The sequence below is a fragment of the Micropterus salmoides genome, unplaced genomic scaffold (genome assembly GCF_014851395.1).
Source record: "Micropterus salmoides isolate LMB-PRFRI ecotype aquatic unplaced genomic scaffold, ASM1485139v1 Ms_hic_scaffold_15, whole genome shotgun sequence".
NCBI lineage: Eukaryota > Metazoa > Chordata > Actinopteri > Centrarchiformes > Centrarchidae > Micropterus > Micropterus salmoides.
In genome coordinates this window covers 23437157-23456719 of record NW_024040596.1, presented here as the reverse complement: position 1 = coordinate 23456719, position 19563 = coordinate 23437157, and the positions used below count along the sequence as shown (strand labels likewise).

The 19563-nt window shown below is 40.0% G+C and overlaps 1 protein-coding gene and 1 long non-coding RNA gene across 8 annotated transcripts in view; one reads left to right on the top strand and one right to left on the bottom strand.

The window, feature by feature from the left end:
* LOC119904451 overlaps positions 1-6337 on the top strand; it is a 15194-nt gene extending 8857 nt beyond the window's left edge. Inside the window, exon 3 of the long non-coding RNA XR_005444699.1 lies at positions 6171-6337. This is a non-coding gene — a long non-coding RNA (uncharacterized LOC119904451). The remainder of the gene's footprint in view (positions 1-6170) is intronic.
* A 1223-nt stretch (positions 6338-7560) lies between these two features.
* Positions 7561-19563, bottom strand: part of LOC119904449 (mitogen-activated protein kinase kinase kinase kinase 4-like) — a 103204-nt gene continuing 91201 nt past the window's right edge. For all 7 annotated transcript variants that reach the window (XM_038721127.1, XM_038721130.1, XM_038721128.1 and 4 more), the window contains 5 exons: positions 19061-19161; positions 18550-18699; positions 18035-18194; positions 12047-12186; positions 7561-10805 (listed from right to left, as the gene is read on the bottom strand). In XM_038721127.1, coding sequence (XP_038577055.1) covers positions 10722-10805; positions 12047-12186; positions 18035-18194; positions 18550-18699; positions 19061-19161 — 635 coding nt within the window. In that variant the 3' untranslated portion in view covers positions 7561-10721. The remainder of the gene's footprint in view (positions 10806-12046; positions 12187-18034; positions 18195-18549; positions 18700-19060; positions 19162-19563) is intronic.

The window sequence follows — 19563 nt, the reverse complement described above, 5'->3', positions numbered from 1 at the left end:
AAAGACATTGACGTGTTATTCATCCACCATTTGGTATAACAGCCATGGCGTAGATCTGTACTAACACAGAATTTCCTCTTTGTCTGTCTGACTATGCCAATTGTCTGAATCCATGCATGTCATGTTGCAATGATGGCAGACACGCAAAGCCAGACAGACAGACAGTAGCTTGAGTTAGCCTGGCAAGCTAACAGGCTTATTTTTTTTTTAAATACAAGGAAAATATAAGCCTGCTGGAAATAATGTCAAATTTATCAGTGTTGTTAAATGACGACAAAGATTGTCAGAGATATGTTACAGAAAAACGGAAGCTTAACCTGATCGGTTAAATATAATGATATTGAATACATTAGAGGGACAAATTGCAGCATGCTATGTCTTGGAGCTTGTATCTACTGCTTGTACTTCATTAGTTTTATTCGTCAGCACCAGCAATAGCTTGTACCTACTAATTGTGCGTTGGTGACACTGTTGACTCAAAGGTCACTGTGACCTCAAAATTACCTAATTATCATAACTCAAGAATATAATGGTAAATATGACAACATTATGACATAATAACATTTTTGTACTTAAAAGGACAAAGGTCAGTTTCACTGTGACATGATAATGTCCTGTCATTTGACTGCAAACAACATTTTGGAGTGCACCTAGATGATAGTGATCCTGTGAGTGAGTTTCACCTACAGCTCACAGAGAAAACAAAAGCACCACATTTTGTGTAGCTATATTCTAAAGATCCTTTTTACATAGTAATACAGTGCATGTGTACCTGTTTAGCCAATGCAACTATTATAATCCTTCATTAATCCGTCCAACAATATACACTATAGTGCCTGGCTCGCATTCTCCGCTCTTATTCATCCCGAAGGTGTTCTGGCGGGTTGGGACTCTGTACAGATCAGTCAAGTTCTCCACACCAAATTCTCTCATCCATGTCTTTATGGATCTTGCTTTGTGCACTGGTGCACAGTCATGTTGGAACAGGAAGGGGCCATCCTCAAACTGTTCCCACAAAGTTGGGAGCATGAAACTGTCCAAAATGTCTTGGGATGCTGAAGCATTAACAGTTCGTTTCACTGGAACTAAGGAACCATACCCAACCCCTGAAAAACAACCCCACTGCATAATCCCCCCTCCACCAAACCTTACACTTGGCACAATGCAGTCAGGCAAGTACTCTTCTCCTGGCAACTGCCAGACCGCTCTAGTGTCCAGTGGCAGCGTGCTTTACATCACTGCATCAGATGTTTTGCATTGCACTTGGTGATGTATGGCTTGGATGCAGCTGCTCGGCCATTGAAACCCATTCCATGAAGCTCTCTACGCACTGTTCTAGAGCAAATCCGAAGGCCACACGACGTTTGGAGGTCTGTAGCTATTGGCTCTGCAGAAGTTGGCGACTTCTGCGCACTGTGAGCCTGCGCATGCACTGACCCTGCTCTGTGATTTTATGTGTCCAACCACTTTGTGGCTGAGTTTCTGTTGTTCCCAATTGCTTCCACTTTGTTATAATACCACTAACAGTTGATTGTGGAATATTTAGTAGTGAGGAAATTTCACGAATGTCCTTATTGCATAGATGGCAACCCATCACCGTCCCACTCTTGAATTCACTGAGCTCCTAAGAGCGACCCATTCTTTCACAAATGTTTGTTGAAGCAGTCTGCATGCCTTGGTGCTCGATTTTATACACCTGTGGCCATGGAAGTGATTGGCACGCCTGAATTAAATGATTTGGAGGGGTCACCCAATACTTTTGGCAAAATATATATTCATTCATAGTTCCATCAATATAACAATGACTTCCATAATAATAATAATTGTTAGCATAAACAATTACATCCACACAAAGAATAGGGTTTAATTTTATCAATACACTGAATTTGGATTTTTATTAATGAAAGTGATTAATTTGGATTTACTTTTAACTTTTAAAAAAATAAAATCAGAAGGTTAACATTGTATCAAAGAGTTTTTAAGTTAGTGTTGTCTGCAAGTTACATTTTAATTGTACTCAAACTCCAGTGAGCCTTCCTGGCTTTGTGTCTAAAAGGCAGTAACATTCTTTCACAAGTATTTAATGTAGTTGACTGTGGCAGACTGTGCGTGAAGAAATAAAACTTCCCTGTATAAACAAATGTTTAAAAACAGCTGTGAAAAATGTTGTGTGATTCAGTGTTCTGTCATCTACCTGTGTAGAAACTACGGTGTCCACCATTGTGCATTCCTGTGCATTACTCACTATGGCTGACATATTGATCATAAGTAGTTTTTAATTATGCAAGCTGTGGGGTGGCATGGTTGTCATGAAAACAATCCCATAACTAGGGAAGGATCATGTGCATGTCGTCTTCTCTCATTTTATTCAGTCTGAGGCAAAGCCCAAAAGTTGTCTTTGTTTAAAGTTGTACTCAGAGTGTTTGGATTAACAGTGATTGATTGTAAGCAGAACGAGCCCTTTTAAACAAAAGCCACATGGCTAACAATTATCTGCTTTAATGGACAGAGATTTGGTAAAATGATGTCATCCTATCCTGTGATCTGATGTGTGTTTTAGCAAATACTTTAGGTTATCATCCTGTACATATCTGTATCCACTTCCTGTATATGATGACTAACCTGTACTACTTGTTACTTGTTAAGATAAAGAGCTAAATACCAGCACATAAAAGTTATAAATAAAATAATAAAAAATAAAAAACAAATTAAAATAAAACACTTTAGACTCTGTTCTGCTACTTCTGCTCAGATTTCCATGCATGAGTAGCTGCATCCTTTGTCGTCTTCTGCCCATCAACCTTTGCACAACCCAAGACATGTAAACAGACTTTAATGTGTAAAATCAGTGAAGCTTCTATAATTAATCTCATTTTCATTTAGCCATTATTTCACCTGACCTCCTTGTTAATGGTAATGCTTTTAATGTGGTTTGTTCGTTGACCTAAAAGGGTCAGCTAAAAGCCTAAGAAATAATGTCTATTTTCTGTTAGAAAACCAGAAGAATAACAAAAATTTTAAGATTGATTTTTCTTGTCTGTTTTCAAACAATCAGAACTTTTCATATTGTGATGACAATTTACCTGAAATGAAGTGGGAACTTTCACTTCTTCAGATTCTGATTATGCCTGAGCCTCTAGGACAGTGGTCGGCAAGTAAGTTTGGCATCAGGCTTTGTTCCAGATTGAAACAAACTCTACCTTGTTTATTGGACTTGATAGGAATCTTTGGCACCTTCTCAGGGTATAAAATAAATAACAATAAATCAGGAGTAATGAAAGGCAACCCCCCCCCCAGTCTTTTCTCCATTTCTTGTGTCAAAACAGGGATTTACTTATTTAGATATCAAAATTACCCCTACTATTGATGAAATTATTGCCAATTATAACCCTCTCACAGAGGCAGTTATACAGATAAATTACCCATATCTTTAATTGGATGTATTAACATCTTAAAAATGACAATAATAAGTACATTTTTGTATCTCTTCCAATAAATCCCCCCAAAACATCTCAAGCTTTATTTGGAATAACAAGCGCCCACAACTCAGGCTGTCCTTATTGAATCTGCCATATGATGGAGGGTCTTCCAAAGGTAAAGTGTCTGATTTATATAATGAAAATTAATTTATGCCGTTTGAAGATCTAAAAAATAAATATGGTATCCCAGCTAAACATTTCTTTAAATATCTCCAAATTAGAAGTTATATTATATCTAAACAGGGTAATAGTTTGACACTTCCCCCTTTGTAGACATTAGAATTTAGAAGCTAAAGGGCAAGTGTCTGTGCTATATAATTTGTTTGTGAGTAAATCCAAAAAAAAAAAGCCTGCTCAGTGACCCAAACTGTTACTACAAATACCATTCTGCTACAATATAAATGGCTGAGTAGACAGTACATCACGCCAGCCTGGCTATTTTAAATGTTACAGTCAGAAAGGTTCACTGTTCCACTGCACATGGGATTGTCCTCACATTATTTATTTTTTTGGAGGAAGTTACTTAATCTCATTAGTCACATTGTTGGTAAAAAACCTACCTCTTAATCCCAAGCTATGTATCATGAATATTTACGCTGTTTTTTTTCCCGATTTCAAAGAATTAAAAATCTTTACTTACTGCCTGCCTCTTGAAAGCTAAATGGTGCATCACTCGTTCCCCGTAGCAGTGCTAATGTTCAGTCTATGTTGTTATTTTAATATTACTGCTATTTTGTAGATATTGTACCCTTTAAATTCCTTTAAAACAATAAATATATATTTTAAAAGTGTGGCACCGGGCCATTCTTTAAAATTCATTAGATGGCAGGCCAGAACATAGTAAAAGGATAATTAAAAATAATTTCTCAGTGTATATCCACATCCATCAACCTAAGGATGCTTATTTTCATTTCCCCAGCATCCCCAGGCAGAAGAAATTCCTGCACTTCTGATTCAGGGGAATCCAGTCTTACATTTCCTAATAGACATTTCAGAAGTGTGTTAAGCTAGCCACAGTCTCTTTTGAATGTCCAAGCTCTTAATTCAACTTAAAAGAAAGCATTGCTGCAAAAAAAAGCTTTTGTGCACTTTTATTTTGTAGGCAAATAAACGAGGGAGATTATGTAAGTTACTATTGCTGTCACGACTGAGATCTATTTCAGCACCAGCTGCTATCAAAGTATTCCGTGGGCAAGATATTATTGCTGGAGGACCAGTTTTGGCCCACGGGCCGCCTGTTGCAGGCTACTGCTCAGACCACTCTTCAGTTGCAAAGCAGAGTTTAACTTTTACTGGAACTAATGTTATTGGTTTTTTTTTCCAAAGGGTGGATAATAGTGCAAAATGACTTTTATAAGCAAACAAAAACACGCTTTTCACATGTAGTAGCAGTGTTTTGCCAATGTCTTTAACACGTGGAGGTTAAAAGGTGATCAACACAGAACATACTGTTCATTAAACTCTAATGACTGGCTGTTGAGAAAGCAGGAGATGTTGCATGTTTTGGGAATTCTCCAGATTGCCTCGATAACATTAGCAGATGACTGAAAAGTTTAACAGACCTGCTTTGTTTTTCATCATCTCCTGAGGAATTCACCTTCCAGCCACTCCATATCAGTATGTTACAATGTAAGCCCCACTTTGCAATTTTTCAAGAACTGTTAACTGGATAGCTGACTATTTTGTGCATCTCTGAAAATAGCAATTCCCCTTGGCGGGATAGCCAGAATGCAGCAGCAAGAACTAAGAAAAGTGGGATTTCTACAGTGGTGACATCTTTAAATTAAATATTCTGGTGAAACAATTGTTTTAACATCTTGAAAATTGTATACTCTAAAGATGCATGGACTCAACTAAAGTCATTTTTAACATTAATGTAAGTGGGAACCTGACAAAAAAGCTTAACCAAGCCATGAGTAAATTAACCATACCTTATTCTAATTAACTACTTATTTTTAATTTCTGGATTAAAAATATACAGAAATGTGTGGCAGCATTTTCATTCAGTATCAACTTCTGTAAAACATGGGCCATTTTCATCGTGTAAATGCAAATGAACAAAAAAATTATTTCTAAAATTACACCACAGAGAAATTAGCAACTGTCCCTCACTTATTAGATAAAAATAAATCCAAAATAGCAACAGCAGTGGTTAAAGCGTGTGACATCTCCACATCACCAAAACAACTGAAGGGAAATTCAGCAGACTAACATCTTATATTTCATTATGTTTATCTAAAGGTGCCCTTCAATCTTAAAAAAAGTTAATTATTTCTGCCACCTGGGGGCCAAATGCAAATCTTCCTATAACAACATCAAATCAGTTTTATACATCTATAATTTACAAATATGCTTCTTAACCTAAAGCGACTTTATGTAAGTTGTTTTTTTTTAGCTATTTGGCGCCCATACTGTTTCAGAGTGAATTTAACCACTGTTGAACATAAAAGCAGCTGTACACATTTGTTATGATTACATTATGATCAAGAACTAAGTCGCCAACCATCAAGCAAGACAGGACAAGATTACATACAACAGAAAGAATGCCAGCTTGGCGTCTGTCTTGCAGCCTTTTATTTCTTCTTCGGTCTCTTTGCAGCCTCTGCCATGATAGCCATACTGATAATACAGAGCTTGCTCCTTCCAAAAAAATTACATTGAACATTTTAAACTTTTTTCTTCTTCTTATAGCTTGCTTGCTGAAGCGTGATGCTGGTCCTGTAAACTATTATGCTGTTGTCGTCGTGAGAAAAGTCCTGCAGGGATTTCAAAGTTACATAGCGGTGAGCCTGGAGTGGCAATGACTCGGAGACTTCATTCACCTTATGACAAGTCAGTGTACCATCAAAATGATTTTGAAGCTGTTATTTTAAGATTAAAATACAAATCTTCTACTAAATACTACGCCATCTACTAAAAATGTTGCTTTAACTTAAAGTGATATAGTGCATCCTGTTACTTTAAGGTAGGCACAGTAGCTTTAGACCTTGTTCAACACTAACGCAACTAAGAGACAGATTGGAAAAACGGTGATACATACATTGTTCATAAAAATCCTGTCAATGCCAATAAATAGCACATTACTTAAGACCTTCTCAGAAAATTACACTTGTCATTACTTCTCTATTCAGGAGACTTCAACCTTGAGATCAGACATTCAACTACCACAGGATGGACTCAACAAGAAGTCAAAATTTACAACACACCGATACCATTTTCTTTTAACCCCTTGACACCTGATTGCATGTACAATTATCATTATTATACAAAAAAAATAATTATGTGTTTTTGCTTTGAAGTTGCTAAATAAAGTGGAGATTATTAATTTGTCTATAGCAACATAGAATAGATAAAAATTTAGGTATGATGCAAATTAGTGATAACAGGCATAAACCAGTGCTTGCAAAAGGTTCCTTGGTACGTATCAAATAAGCACAAACTGGCATTGGGGGAATACATACGCTATCTCGGCAGCAGTCTGAATTGAAGCGGGCACCAAAAGACGACATGTTGTATACAGGTGCATCTATTGTGTTAAAGTAATTTTATTCTGTAATTTAATTCAAAAAGTGAAACTTTCATATTTTAGATTCATTACACAAAGTGAACTATTTAGACTTTTTTATGTTTTAATCTTGACGATTATAACTTACAGATCATGGAAACTTTAAAACTTTATCATCTGAAAATGTATTATAATTTTAGAATAAAGAATTTCTAATACAGAAATATTGAACTGAGAAGAGCTCTAATCATAACTATAATAATAATAACTCAAAACGCCTGCAAAGGCTTCCTGAGCCTTTAATCTTGGTCTGGTTGTGGTGCTCCCAATGAATTTTTTGAGATCCACCTGTAATTTGAGTGTTTTTTTTTTACTGAGCACAGATTGTGGATTTGTCAAAACAAATTCAACATTCAGTTTCTAAGGAAATATGAAGTAGCGAGTATATGTTGAAATAGACCAAAACGGTTCAAAAGTGTTTCAGTTAGCCAACATGAGTTACAACATGTCTTATTTTCAACATGTTTGCATGTGTGCGGTGAACAAACCGCAGCAGAGATGGAGGACACATTGTTCTTTTAAAATTACTTTTAAAGTTTATTCAAAGAAAAAAACCTTCAGGAAAATACATGACTTCCTGTCATACATAGAGAGGACATAAGTTAGAGTAGCATGGCAGAAACAGCAGAGGAAAACCACGTCGCCTCACGTCCAAGCCTGCAGGGAACGTTACCGCAATGTTTCCACTTTGAAGCAGCTCTATGTGAATACCTGAAATGAACAACACATGTGTTCTTTATTGTTTTGTAAGTAGGTTATTTAGTGGGTTAGGGTGAGATGACAAACAAATTAAAATCTCCAAGAAAAACCGGGCTCAAAAAGCAAAATCAAAGAATTAAAAAAGACACATTTGCATTGAACATAAATACCGTGATGCACATTAGTGTAACAAAACATTGCTTCTGTAAACATTTTCTCCACCTAAGGTGAGCGTAATAATATTAAATCACCGCAGTCATATATTTACGTGTACATAGACTTACAGAAACAACAAACTATTGTTAAGCTTCTCGACTAGCGCTAAAACTTAAGAATACACAATGCTTCAAGTGATTTTTTTGAACAGGATTTCCAAGTAGTGGTTTTCATAGCAAGATTTACACATTTTAAATGCTGCCCTCTTGGCACTTTTTCCAATGTGAGTGGGCAAAGGATTGACTTTTATCATCAGATATAGACATATCATCCTTTTTTCCCCCATTAATAATATCAATAATAACCACACTTTTTTTTCATTAAATCCATACAGCCACTCATCAAGGCCGTGATGCACAAACTGGGTACTACTGCGCACACAGACCTCAGACGACGACAGCATTGGGGTCCAAAGAGCTTTTCTGTTCAAGGTGAGGAGAACGTTTCTGACTGTAACCTTTCCACATGTAAAAGCACTGGTAATGTGTGTAATTGCTGTCATCAGGGGAAAAACACACCCAAGGTAAACTTGTTTGTGACCTGACGAAGACATGTTTGGACATGAAGTGAATGCACATATTGGACTCTCCCCTTTGCCCCTTTCTGTCAGTGAACAATGTGCAATCTCTCAGAGTTGTAATGGAAACGGAAATGGCCTGAAGGAGGTCGATGCTGCAGTTTGCTGCTCAGTCTTTCACATATACAGACAACTTAAATAACAGCTGGAGCAAGAAGTGTGGGGCACAAAATAGAGAAAACGATTCCTTCCCAAAAAAGTGGGTTTCCGTCTTCAGTTTCTGAACAGAAACAGCAGAGTGAGGAAAAGCTCTGCTCCGTGTTACCTGTTTTGTGACACTTCATCACAGTAATATGGAAATCCAGAGTCTGAGTGTTGAATTGATAAGGTTTACGTCCTCATTTTATGGGAAAGAGTGCGGGAAAGGAATTACGTAAGCAGGACTCACAGGATGTCAGAAAACCCTCCTCAGCTCTGATACACTCTAGGTGTTTGCTCCCACACAGATTCTCACAGCTAAAGAAAAGGTTGCTAAAGAAATAGAGAATGGCCAGCCCCAGAAAATATCTACACCTGACGTAGAGGCTCCGCTGCTGCAGCTTTCAATCTTATTAAATCGAAATTGAACATCTAGGATTGATCACTTGTGACAAGATACAAAGCAAAAACATCATCTCATGCCTTGGACCACCACACAGTAACACGTCTTTCTACATTCTTGACACTTAGTGCATTGCATTCATACAAATGAAAAATTAAGTGATTTGAAATAACTAAATGGAAGATACAAAGCCGCCTTCCGGGGGAAAAAAATCCTCTGCTGAAACAAACTTGCTAACCATGCGTTTACCTCTCTGCCACGAAAATCCAATTCGTCGTTGACACTTTACTCTCCGACCACACACGCACACACATACTGAACTTTCTCCTCTACTTTATCGCTCCATTATCATCTTTGTTTTCATTGTATATCTGACTATTCACAGCAGTTCAAGTTTCTCGAGTTGAGAGACATTGGCGTGACCGCCCTATGATGAGTTTATCATGTTTGTCATGTTTGACCATTGGGGGAAAACATGACCACTGACACTATCTGGAAGATTACATGAACTTTTATTGTACACAGACACCTTTATTTTATTTTTTGAACTGCACCCACATCTCTTTCTTCTTAGACAAGCACACCTTGTACTTATGTGGGTTCAAAGTAAAAGCAAGCAAACCGTGGGCTGTGGGTGGATGTGCGTAAATCTTAGAAAAACAAGGTAAGAGACATGTTTTACTCCACATAGTTACACTTATCTTCAAGGAATAATAATAATAGTAATAATTCAAAAAATACTATTCTGATATCCACCTGCTTCAACATCTTTCTCTCACTGTCATCCCCTTTTTTAAAGCACCTGTCTGAACAACACAATACTTCAACAACACACACACATACCCTCCTGTCGAGTCCCATCAATCAGACTTACAGTAGAACCTCAAATATTAGGCCCCTCTCGCCTGCTTGTCACCTTGACGAGTCCAGCTGGCTCCAGGGTTTTACAATTTACCCCTGGCTGACGGTCCCGACCTCTAACCAGCATGTCAGGAGTAATTGGACCAAACAGAAGTACATTTACACAAACTACTGTAGCATTAATACAACAGACTCCCACCCCACCGGCCCCATGAAACGCTCATTAGAAAGGGTGGAGGGCAGGAATGTGGGTCAGAGGGGGAACTCTCCTACAAGAGGCAGACCTGCAGAAGGTAGTAGCAATAGTAATAATAATAGGGGTAGCGGTACTAGTACTTAGAAGACCTCAAGCTTACTGACAAGCTCAGGAGCATGGAAATGATGCAGAGGTACAAAATCTATGCCATCGCAATCTGATGAGCACCAAGAAAAAAGTTATTTGCCCCCTTTTCATAAATTCACATTAATTGTATTTCTTTTTTCTTTTATATATTAATTAATAACTGATTTAATTTTGTATGTGAGTTGTCACTTCAGGTATTTCAGGAGGCGACAAATGCGTGACTTGACCAGTTATCGCTGCGTGGCAGGCGGCCCCGAAGCTCCGATGCAGCAAGGCTACAGCTCCAGAGGAATGGTGAGGGCTGGTTGGTGGTTGTGATAGTTCTCTTTTGATTGTCCGAGGGCTGACAAGACATCGACAGTGGGTTCTGAGATCCAGTGTTAGCGAGGTTGGAGGACAATGAGGGGGAGAAAGAGGAGGAAGAGGGTAGGGTTGGACCTCTACCAGCTGAGCAGGTTGCTTCGGCCCAGGGTCATAAAGTAGACCTGGCTGGAGCCCCCAGACCGAACGGAGGCGAAGAACACCTGAAGAGAAGACACAGACAGACAAATGGAGATTATTATTAGATGTAATTTTCTGGTGGCTTCTGGTGTAGCCACTGGATATTCAGATAATGGACTGTGTGCCGGTCATTGTTTACAGATCGATTAGCAATCTTGGAATCCATGGGCTCTCATCAAACGACAATTTGAGTGCAAATATCTTTTTAAAACAGCTAATTAAAAGCTAATCTCTAGGGTTCCGAGATTGAGAAAAAGCTAAATAATAATCTATTTTATTCTCCAGACCAGGGGCGGCGCGGTGGTTAGCACTGTCACCTCACAGCAAGAAGTTTGTGGGTTCAAACCCCGGTTGCCCCGGCCTTTCTGTGTGGAGTTTACATGTTGTCCGCGTGGGTTAGGCTAGGTTAATTGGTGTTTCCAAAATTGTCCTTAGGTATGGATGCGAGTGTAAGTGGTTGTCTGTGTACATGTGGCCCTGTGATGGACTGGCGACCTGTCCAGGGTGCCTTTTGCCCGATGTCACCTGGGACTGGCTCCAGCCCCCCGCAACCCTGTACGCAGGATAAGCGGTTGACGATGGATGGATGGATTCTCCAGACCAACCAAAGATGATTTCTCAGTAGTACTGACTACAAACAGAAACCTGAATGGTTCTGATACTTGAATACCAGATTCTGCATTCATTGACTGGATTGACCTAATCCACATATTAGTCAACTAATTGATTAAGACGGGGCATCGTAAAAACTCAAATTCCCATATATTACAGTCTTCAAAAGTTTACATCATTTCCAGTACTATCACAGCTGCGGAGAATTTCATCTCCTATTCTTCTCGTTACTTACTTCTACTTCTACGCACTTACTTCTCGTTAGTCCAAACATATCAGCAAAGTTTAGAGAAGAGAAACTAGAGAAGTTTGAAGTGACTTCCACAGCTAAACCAGCAGAGACTGAGCAAACAGGAAGTGACTTTGGAAGAGCTCTGTTTTACAGATACTTAAATCCAACATGTTTGATGCTTTGTGTGGAAATCAGTGTGTGCTTCTATGCTGTTTGGATGAGTAAGCCTCACAATAATAGAATTTGAAGGTGCCTCTTTTTTTAAATATAGCCATTTTTTATCATGCTGTGTTGCCCCCATTTCTTGTCATTCATTTTCGTCTAGCAGGCGCCCAGCTGGCTGGAAGATGTTTGATTTGCTTGTCCCGACTTGCAGATTAGGTCAGGATGTGTTGTTGAATGTCTACATCAAGGTCTCACCTTGTCATTTCTTTCGCAGAGGAACTTGAGTCTCTGGGCTCTCTTGTGCATGAAGACGCCATCCAAATGGCCGGTCTCCACCGAGCGGATCTCTATGGCCTTCTCTCCCCAGCCCATGATCTGGTTGGAACGAATGTAGGCTGCAAAAGAAGTATTTAAGTTAAATGACAGTTCTAATTGAACTGATTATGATATTGAACACTCATGCAGATTGTTCCAAAGACTTTAGTGCGTTTGTATGTACAGATGTTCCCTCTGCAGCTACAGGATAAATGATAAATGCAAGAGGCTTGTGAGGCGAAATACAATAGCTGTGTGCATGTGTTAGATAATGATAAATCAATGACAATCATCATGGAGAATATTACCCAGCAGGAATAGATTAACCAACAAAAGTTACATGGAGAGGAAGTAAGAAATATTACACAATGAAAACCTATGTTGAGTAAAGTTAATGTGAAACAAATTCTAAGGAGGCCACACATGTCAGGAAAAAAATAATGAGTTTTTCTACACAAAATGATTACAAATTTTTCTCTCCCTTGTCCTATATTTGCTTTTGTTCTTATGACCTTTTCAGGCCTGTAAATATTACTCAAATGTAACAACCTCAGAAAGGTCTGGTGGAACTGTTCACAAATCACTGATACATAATAAGGAAGATGTGGTTGTAGGTGCTCTGATCTCCTGTTGATGATTGGACGTACTGCTGACGTATTGCGGTAAGCGTGTCGACTCATTTCCGTTTCCGGTGCTTGTGTGTTGGTACCGTGTTGTGCTGCTCTCGCTAAATAACAGTTACATTTGTTAGATTCCAGCGGCCAACTGTCCGCTAAACACTTATTCTTACAGTAATTTTGCCTAAGCACTCACAGTTCTTTCCATCTTTTAGTGACTGCTGTTCAATCTCATAGTTGTTCTGAAGTTTTGGTAGCTGACGCTACAGTACTTTAGCTTAGCCGTTAGCGACTTTAGCTTAGCAGCTAGCGATGGCTTCTCCTTCTCCCTCTCTCTCTCCTACTTTCTCCTGCTCGGTGTGTCAGATGTTCAGTTACTCCTCTGCCTCCTTTAGCGGTAATGGTACGTGTAATAAGTGTAGTTTATTTATAGACATGGAGGCGAGGCTCAGTGATTTAGAAGTCCGGCTCCGCACCTTGGTAGATCAGTCTTTAGCTACTGTAGCTAGCCAGTCCCCGGTAGTCGGTGCGGAACGGCCTGAGTTAGCCTCTGGTAGCCGTCCCCCGGCATCCCCTGTGCAGCCAGGAAGGGGTGGCTGGGTGACTATCCGAAGGAGGAATAGTCGTAAGCATTCAAAGTCCACGGGGCACCATCAACCTGTTCACGTTTCTAACAGATTTTCCCCACTCAGCGACACACCCGCTGAGAAATCAACTCTGATCATTGGCAGCTCCATTTTGAGAAACGTGAAGTTAGCGAAGCCAGCGGCCATAGTTAAGTGCATCCCTGGGGCCAGAGCGGGCGACATTGAGTTTTATTTGAAACTGCTGGCTAAGGATAAACGTAAATACAGTAAGATTGTTATTCACGTCGGCGGTAATGACTCCCGGTTACGCAAATTGGAGGTCACTAAGATTAATGTTGAGTCGGTGTGTACATATGCAAAAACAATGTCGGACACCGTAGTTTTCTCTGGCCCCTGCCAAATCTGACCAGTGATGACATGTATAGCCGCATGTCATCATTCCGCCGCTGGTTGTCGAGGTGGTGTCCAGCAAACGATGTGGGCTTTGTAGATCATTGGCAGACTTTCTGGGGAAGACCTGGTCTGATCCAGAGAGACGGCATCCATCCCACTTGGGAAGGAGCAGCTCTCATTTCTAGAAATCTGGCCAAGTTTATTAGTGGACCAAATCCATGACAACCCAGAGTTGAGACCAGGAGGCAGAGTCGCAGTCTAACACACTTCTCTGCCCTTCTTTTTCAGCAGTTACCCACCCAAAACCCTACGCAGAGTCGCAGTCTAATACACTTCTCTGCTCCTCCATTTCAGGAGTTACTTAGTGAAAATCCTATAGTGACGGTGTCTGCCCCCCGACCATCGAAATTATTTAAAAACAGAAGAGGAGCTGTGCATAAAAACCTCATAAAAATTAAAACCACAAGAGCAATAGTGCAAACGAATAGGAGAGTTAAATGTGGACTCTTAAACATCAGATCTCTCTCTTCTAAAGGTGTACTAGTAAATGAACTAATATCAGATTATGATATTGATTTATTTTGTCTTACTGAAACCTGGGTGATGGAGAATGTTAGCCTAAATGAATCCACCCCTCCCAGTCATATTAATATTCACATTCCTCAAGGCACAGGCCGAGGAGGTGGAGTTGCAGCTATCTTCGACTCTAGCCTACTAATCAGCTCTAAACCTAAACCAAACTACTTTTATGAAAAACTCATTTGAAAGTCTTGTTCTTAGTCTTTCGCACCCAAGTTGGAAATCACTGCAACCAATTCTCTTCGTTATAGTGTACTGAGCACCTGGCCCGTATTCTGAATTCTTATCTGAATTTGCAGAGTCCTTAAAACGGACAAAGTTATTATTGTATGGGGATTTTAATATTCATGTGGACGTTGAGAATGACAGCTTTAGTACTGCGTTTATCTCTCTGTTAGATTCCATTGGCTTCTCTCAGTGTTCATGAACCGACTCACTGTTTTAACCACACCCTCGACCTTGTTTTGGTGTATGGTATTGAAATTGAACATTTAGTGGTGTTCCCACAGAATCCCTCTTTGTCCGACCACTGTTTGATAACTTTTGAGTTTGTATTGCTGAACTACACGCCATTGGGCAAAAATTTCTATACAAGATGTCTGTCTGATAGTGCTGTAGCTAAATTTAAGGATGCGATTCCATCAGCTCTAAATACATTATCTAGTCACAAAGTAACGGAGGACTCCTATGCTAGTTTCAGTCCCTCCCAAATTGATCATCTTGTTGATAGTGCTGCAGGCTCGCTGCGAATGACACTGGACTCCGTAGCCCCTCTAAAAAAGAAAATACTAAAACAAAGACGGTTAGCTCCATGGTATAATACTGAAACTCGCAAATTAAAGCAAATATCGCGGAAACTTGAGAGGAATTGGCGTTCCACCAAAGTGGAAAATTCTCGTTTAATTTGGCAAGATAGTCTTAAAACTTAGGAAGGCCCTCCGTAATGCCAGAGCAGCGTACTACTCGTCATTAATAGAGGAAAATAGGAACAACCCCAGGTTTCTTTTCAGCACTGTAGCCAGGCTGACAGAGAGTCACAGCTCTATTGAGCCAAGTATTCCCATAGCTCTCAGTAGATACGACTTCATGAGCTTCTTCAATGATAAAATTCTAGCTATTAGAGACAAAATTCACCAAGACCTGCCCTCAACTGGCACCAACTTATCTCTTAACTCAGGAACCTTAGAAACAGCTGTAGAACCAGATATATGTTAAGACTGTTTTGCTTCACTCAATCTTTACCAACTAACTTCAATAATTTCTTCATCTAAACCATCAACCTGCCTCTTAGACCCCATCCCGACTAGGCTGCTTAAAGATGTTTTACCCTTAGTCAGCACCTCTATACTAGATATGATCAATCTATCTTTATCAACAGGCTATGTACCACAGTACTTTAACGTAGCTGTAATTAAACCTCTTCTGAAAAAGCCCAAACTTGATCTGGATGTTTTAGCCAACTATAGACCTATATCTAACCTTCCATTTCTCTCTAAGGTTCTGGAGAAAGCAGTTGCTAAACAGCTGTGTGACTTTCTACAGAGCAATAGTTTATTTGAGGATTTTCAGTCAGGATTTAGAGCTCATCATAGCACAGAGACAGCACTGGTGAAAATTACTAACGACCTCCTTATTGCATCAGACAAAGGACTTGTCTCTGTACTGGTTTTATTAGATCTTAGTGCTGCATTTGATACCATTGACCATCAGATCCTATTGCAGAGACTGGAACATTTCATTGGCATTAAAGGAACCGCTCTAAGCTGGTTTAAGTCCTATTTATCAGATCGATTTCAGTTTGTACATGTTAACGAGTCCTCCATGCATGCCAAAGTTAGTCATGGAGTTCCTCAAGGATCTGTCCTCGGACCAATCCTCTTCACTTTATATATGCTTCCTTTAGGCAATATTATCAGGAAATATTCCATAAGCTTTCATTGTTATGCAGATGATACTCAGTTATATCTATCGATCAAACCAGATGAAACTCATCAGTTAGCTAAACTTCAAATGTGCCTTCAGGATGTTAAAACCTGGATGACCTGTAATTTTCTAATGTTAAACTCAGATAAAACTGAAGTTATTGTTCTGGGGCCTAAGCACCTCCGTGACGCATTATCTAAAGATATAGTTTCCCTTGATGGCATCGTCCTGGCCTCCAGCACCACTGTGAGGAATCTTGGAGTTATCTTTGATCAGGACATGTCGTTTAAGTATCACATTAAGCAAATTTCAAGGACCGCCTTTTTTCACCTACGTAATATTGTGAAAATCAGGAACATCCTGTCTAAAAATGATGCAGAAAAACTAGTCCATGCATTTGTTACTTCTAGGCTGGATTACTGCAATTCTTTATTATCAGGCTGCTTGAAAAAGTCCGGTAAGACTCTTCAGCTGATCCAGAATGCTGCAGCACGTGTTCTGACAGGAACCAGGAAAAGAGATCATATTTCTCCTGTCTTAGCTTCTTTGCATTGGCTTCCAGTAAAATCCAGAATAGAATTTAAAATCATTCTTCTTACCTACAAAGCTCTTAATGGTCAGGCACCATCTTATCTTAAAGAGCTCATAGTACCTTACTACCCCACCAGAGGACTGCGCTCCCAGAAAGCAGGGTTACTTGTGGTTCCTAGAGTCTCCAAAAGTAGACTTGGAGCCAGAGCGTTCAGCTATCAAGCTCCTCTCCTGTGGAACCAGGTTCCAGTTTGGGTTCAGGAGGCAGACACCATCTCCACATTTAAGAGTAGGCTTAAGACTTTCCTCTTTGATAAAGCTTATAGTTAGGGCTGGCTCAGGTGAGTCCTGAACCATCCCTTAGTTATGCTGCTATAGGCCTAGACTGCCGGGGGATTTCCTATGATGCACTGAGCTCCTCTCTCCTCTACTTTCTCTCCCTCTGTATGCAACCTCATCCCATTATTGCATGTTACTAACACAACTTCTCCCCTTTCCCGTAGTCTTGTGCTTTCTCGTCCCTCTCCTCTCTCCTCCTATCACTTCCTGCAGGTTTTCTGGCTCTGGAGCTGTGGAGTCTGGATCTGTGGCTGCGGGTCACCTGCTGCCCCCGTGTTCCTGCTCGACACCCTCTGCTGCAACGACTATTGTTGCTAGTCTTATTGTTATTATAATAATTAACATTACGACTGTTACCATTAACACTACTATAAATATCTGTACCATTTTTTCATTTAGTCTATAGCAACATCACCTTTACTGTCTGTACCTCTGTGTGTATATTGTGTAGGCTGCCTCCCTCCCCTCTCTCTCTCCTTACATCCCTCTCTTTTTCTCTCTGTTCCTCTCCTGCTCTCTCTCGCGCGCTCTCGCTCTCTCTCTCGCGCTCTCTCTCTCGCGCTCGCTCTCGCGACCGCTCTCTCTCTCGCGCTCGCTCTCGCGACCGCTCTCCCTCCTTCACCCCAACCGGTCGAGGCAGATGGCCGCCCACCCTGAGCCATGGTTCTGCTCGAGGTTTCTGCCTCTTAAAAGGAAGTTTTTCCTTGCCTCTGTCGCCTAGTACTTGCTCTTGGTGGGAACTGTTGGGCTTCTGTAAATAGCATCATAGAGTATGGTCTAGACCTGCTCTTTTATGAAAAGCGCTGTGAGATAACTGTTGTTGTGATTTGGCGCTATATAAATAAAATTGAATTGAATGTTGTAGGATCATCGGTATTCTGTCTTCTTCTCTTCAATCACTGAGAGAAAGCTGTACAAAACTGCAGTTTGTGTGTTTGTGTAGCTTTTTGCTGACTCACCCACTGAGGTTGGCATCTCCCCCCACTGCAGCACAACGTCCTTAGTGATGCGTCCATAGGTGTTAACATAAACACCCTCATCCTCATAACACACTAGCAGCTCAATGCCGTCAGTGTTGGGCAGGATGATGATGGCGTGAGACTGGATACTGGTCTGGATCTGTAGGGACACACAAAATCAATATGGAGTTTGCTGATCACTTTCTTCAAAACAATTTTATCTCGTGTGATCAGACTTATTTATCATCAACTAATATTGACAATCTGAAGAAATTATTTAGCTGCACTTTTTGGCATCTACAAGTGCAAGTGCAGTAGCTGAACAATTGTGTAAGACAGACAACTGAAAAGACATATTTTCAAATAACTTAAATAAATATGTGAATATATATAAATGTATGATTAATAACCAGAAACAAACAGTCAAAACAAACTGAAAACCCCCGTAAAGAAACTCAAGTATCCTTTATTACACCATTTAACATGCATCTAAGATACTATGTATGTGTTCTTACGTGTGTAGGCAGGTAGATGTCGTAGACAGCCCCGGAGTCAACATCCACGGCATGAAAGCCTGAACATGAGCCATAGATGACCTTTAACCTCTGACCTTCCTCCACAGTCAGGTCGACCAGCAGGGGCTTGTGCACCAGGTCACCAAAAGACTGAAGCACACAGGTCAGAAAATATATTTTTTTCTCCTCTTGTTCACTCAGCATGCAGAAGTAAATATTTGCCAGGGCAAAGATCATAAATATTGATAGCAAACTGTTTTCAATGAATCTGTAGTAAATACAACTCTAAGAATTTAGTCTTTGACCGGTTTTAAACCTTGGTATCAATTCTGGGTAATACCTCAGCATAGTACATGCAATACTTTGTAAATACAGCACAGACACCCTCAAGACCCAATTCACTAAACCAACTTTAAAAGTGTCATACTGTACACGTATTTGTCGTCATTAACAACAATGGATAAATCCACACATGCATCAGCTAACAAGCTAAGCTAGTTTATTGACTCACCTTGAAGGCCATGAACTTGTGGTAGGGCTTGGGTGCCCAGGCGTAGACTTCCACTGAGTTCTTTAGAGCCAGAACCAAGAATTTGATCCTCTCATATTTCACTGGGGAACAAAGATCATAACAAAACATTAGGCTGTTGACTCTTCCAGCCACTGTGGTAAGATTATCCACCATCCTTTTAAACTTCTCTTTGTAAACACGGTAAATATGAGAGGAATTAAAGGGAAAGATAGGAGGAGATAGGAAGGTTAAATTAATACCCATTTAGAATAATCTAAAAAAGTCTTGTAATTTCCAAGCGCAAAGTCTCTACCAGCTGTGTTACTAAAAATGTAAATCTGACGAGCAATCCATGGACACACAAATCTGTGACAGGAAATGGATTTCATGACTGACAACTCTGATCAATGCAGAAGGAAATAGGAAGTGCTCATTGGAACTACCAACACCAAGGACATTCTGAATTTTAGACAGGACAGTGCAGTTACTTGTCTACTCGGTCG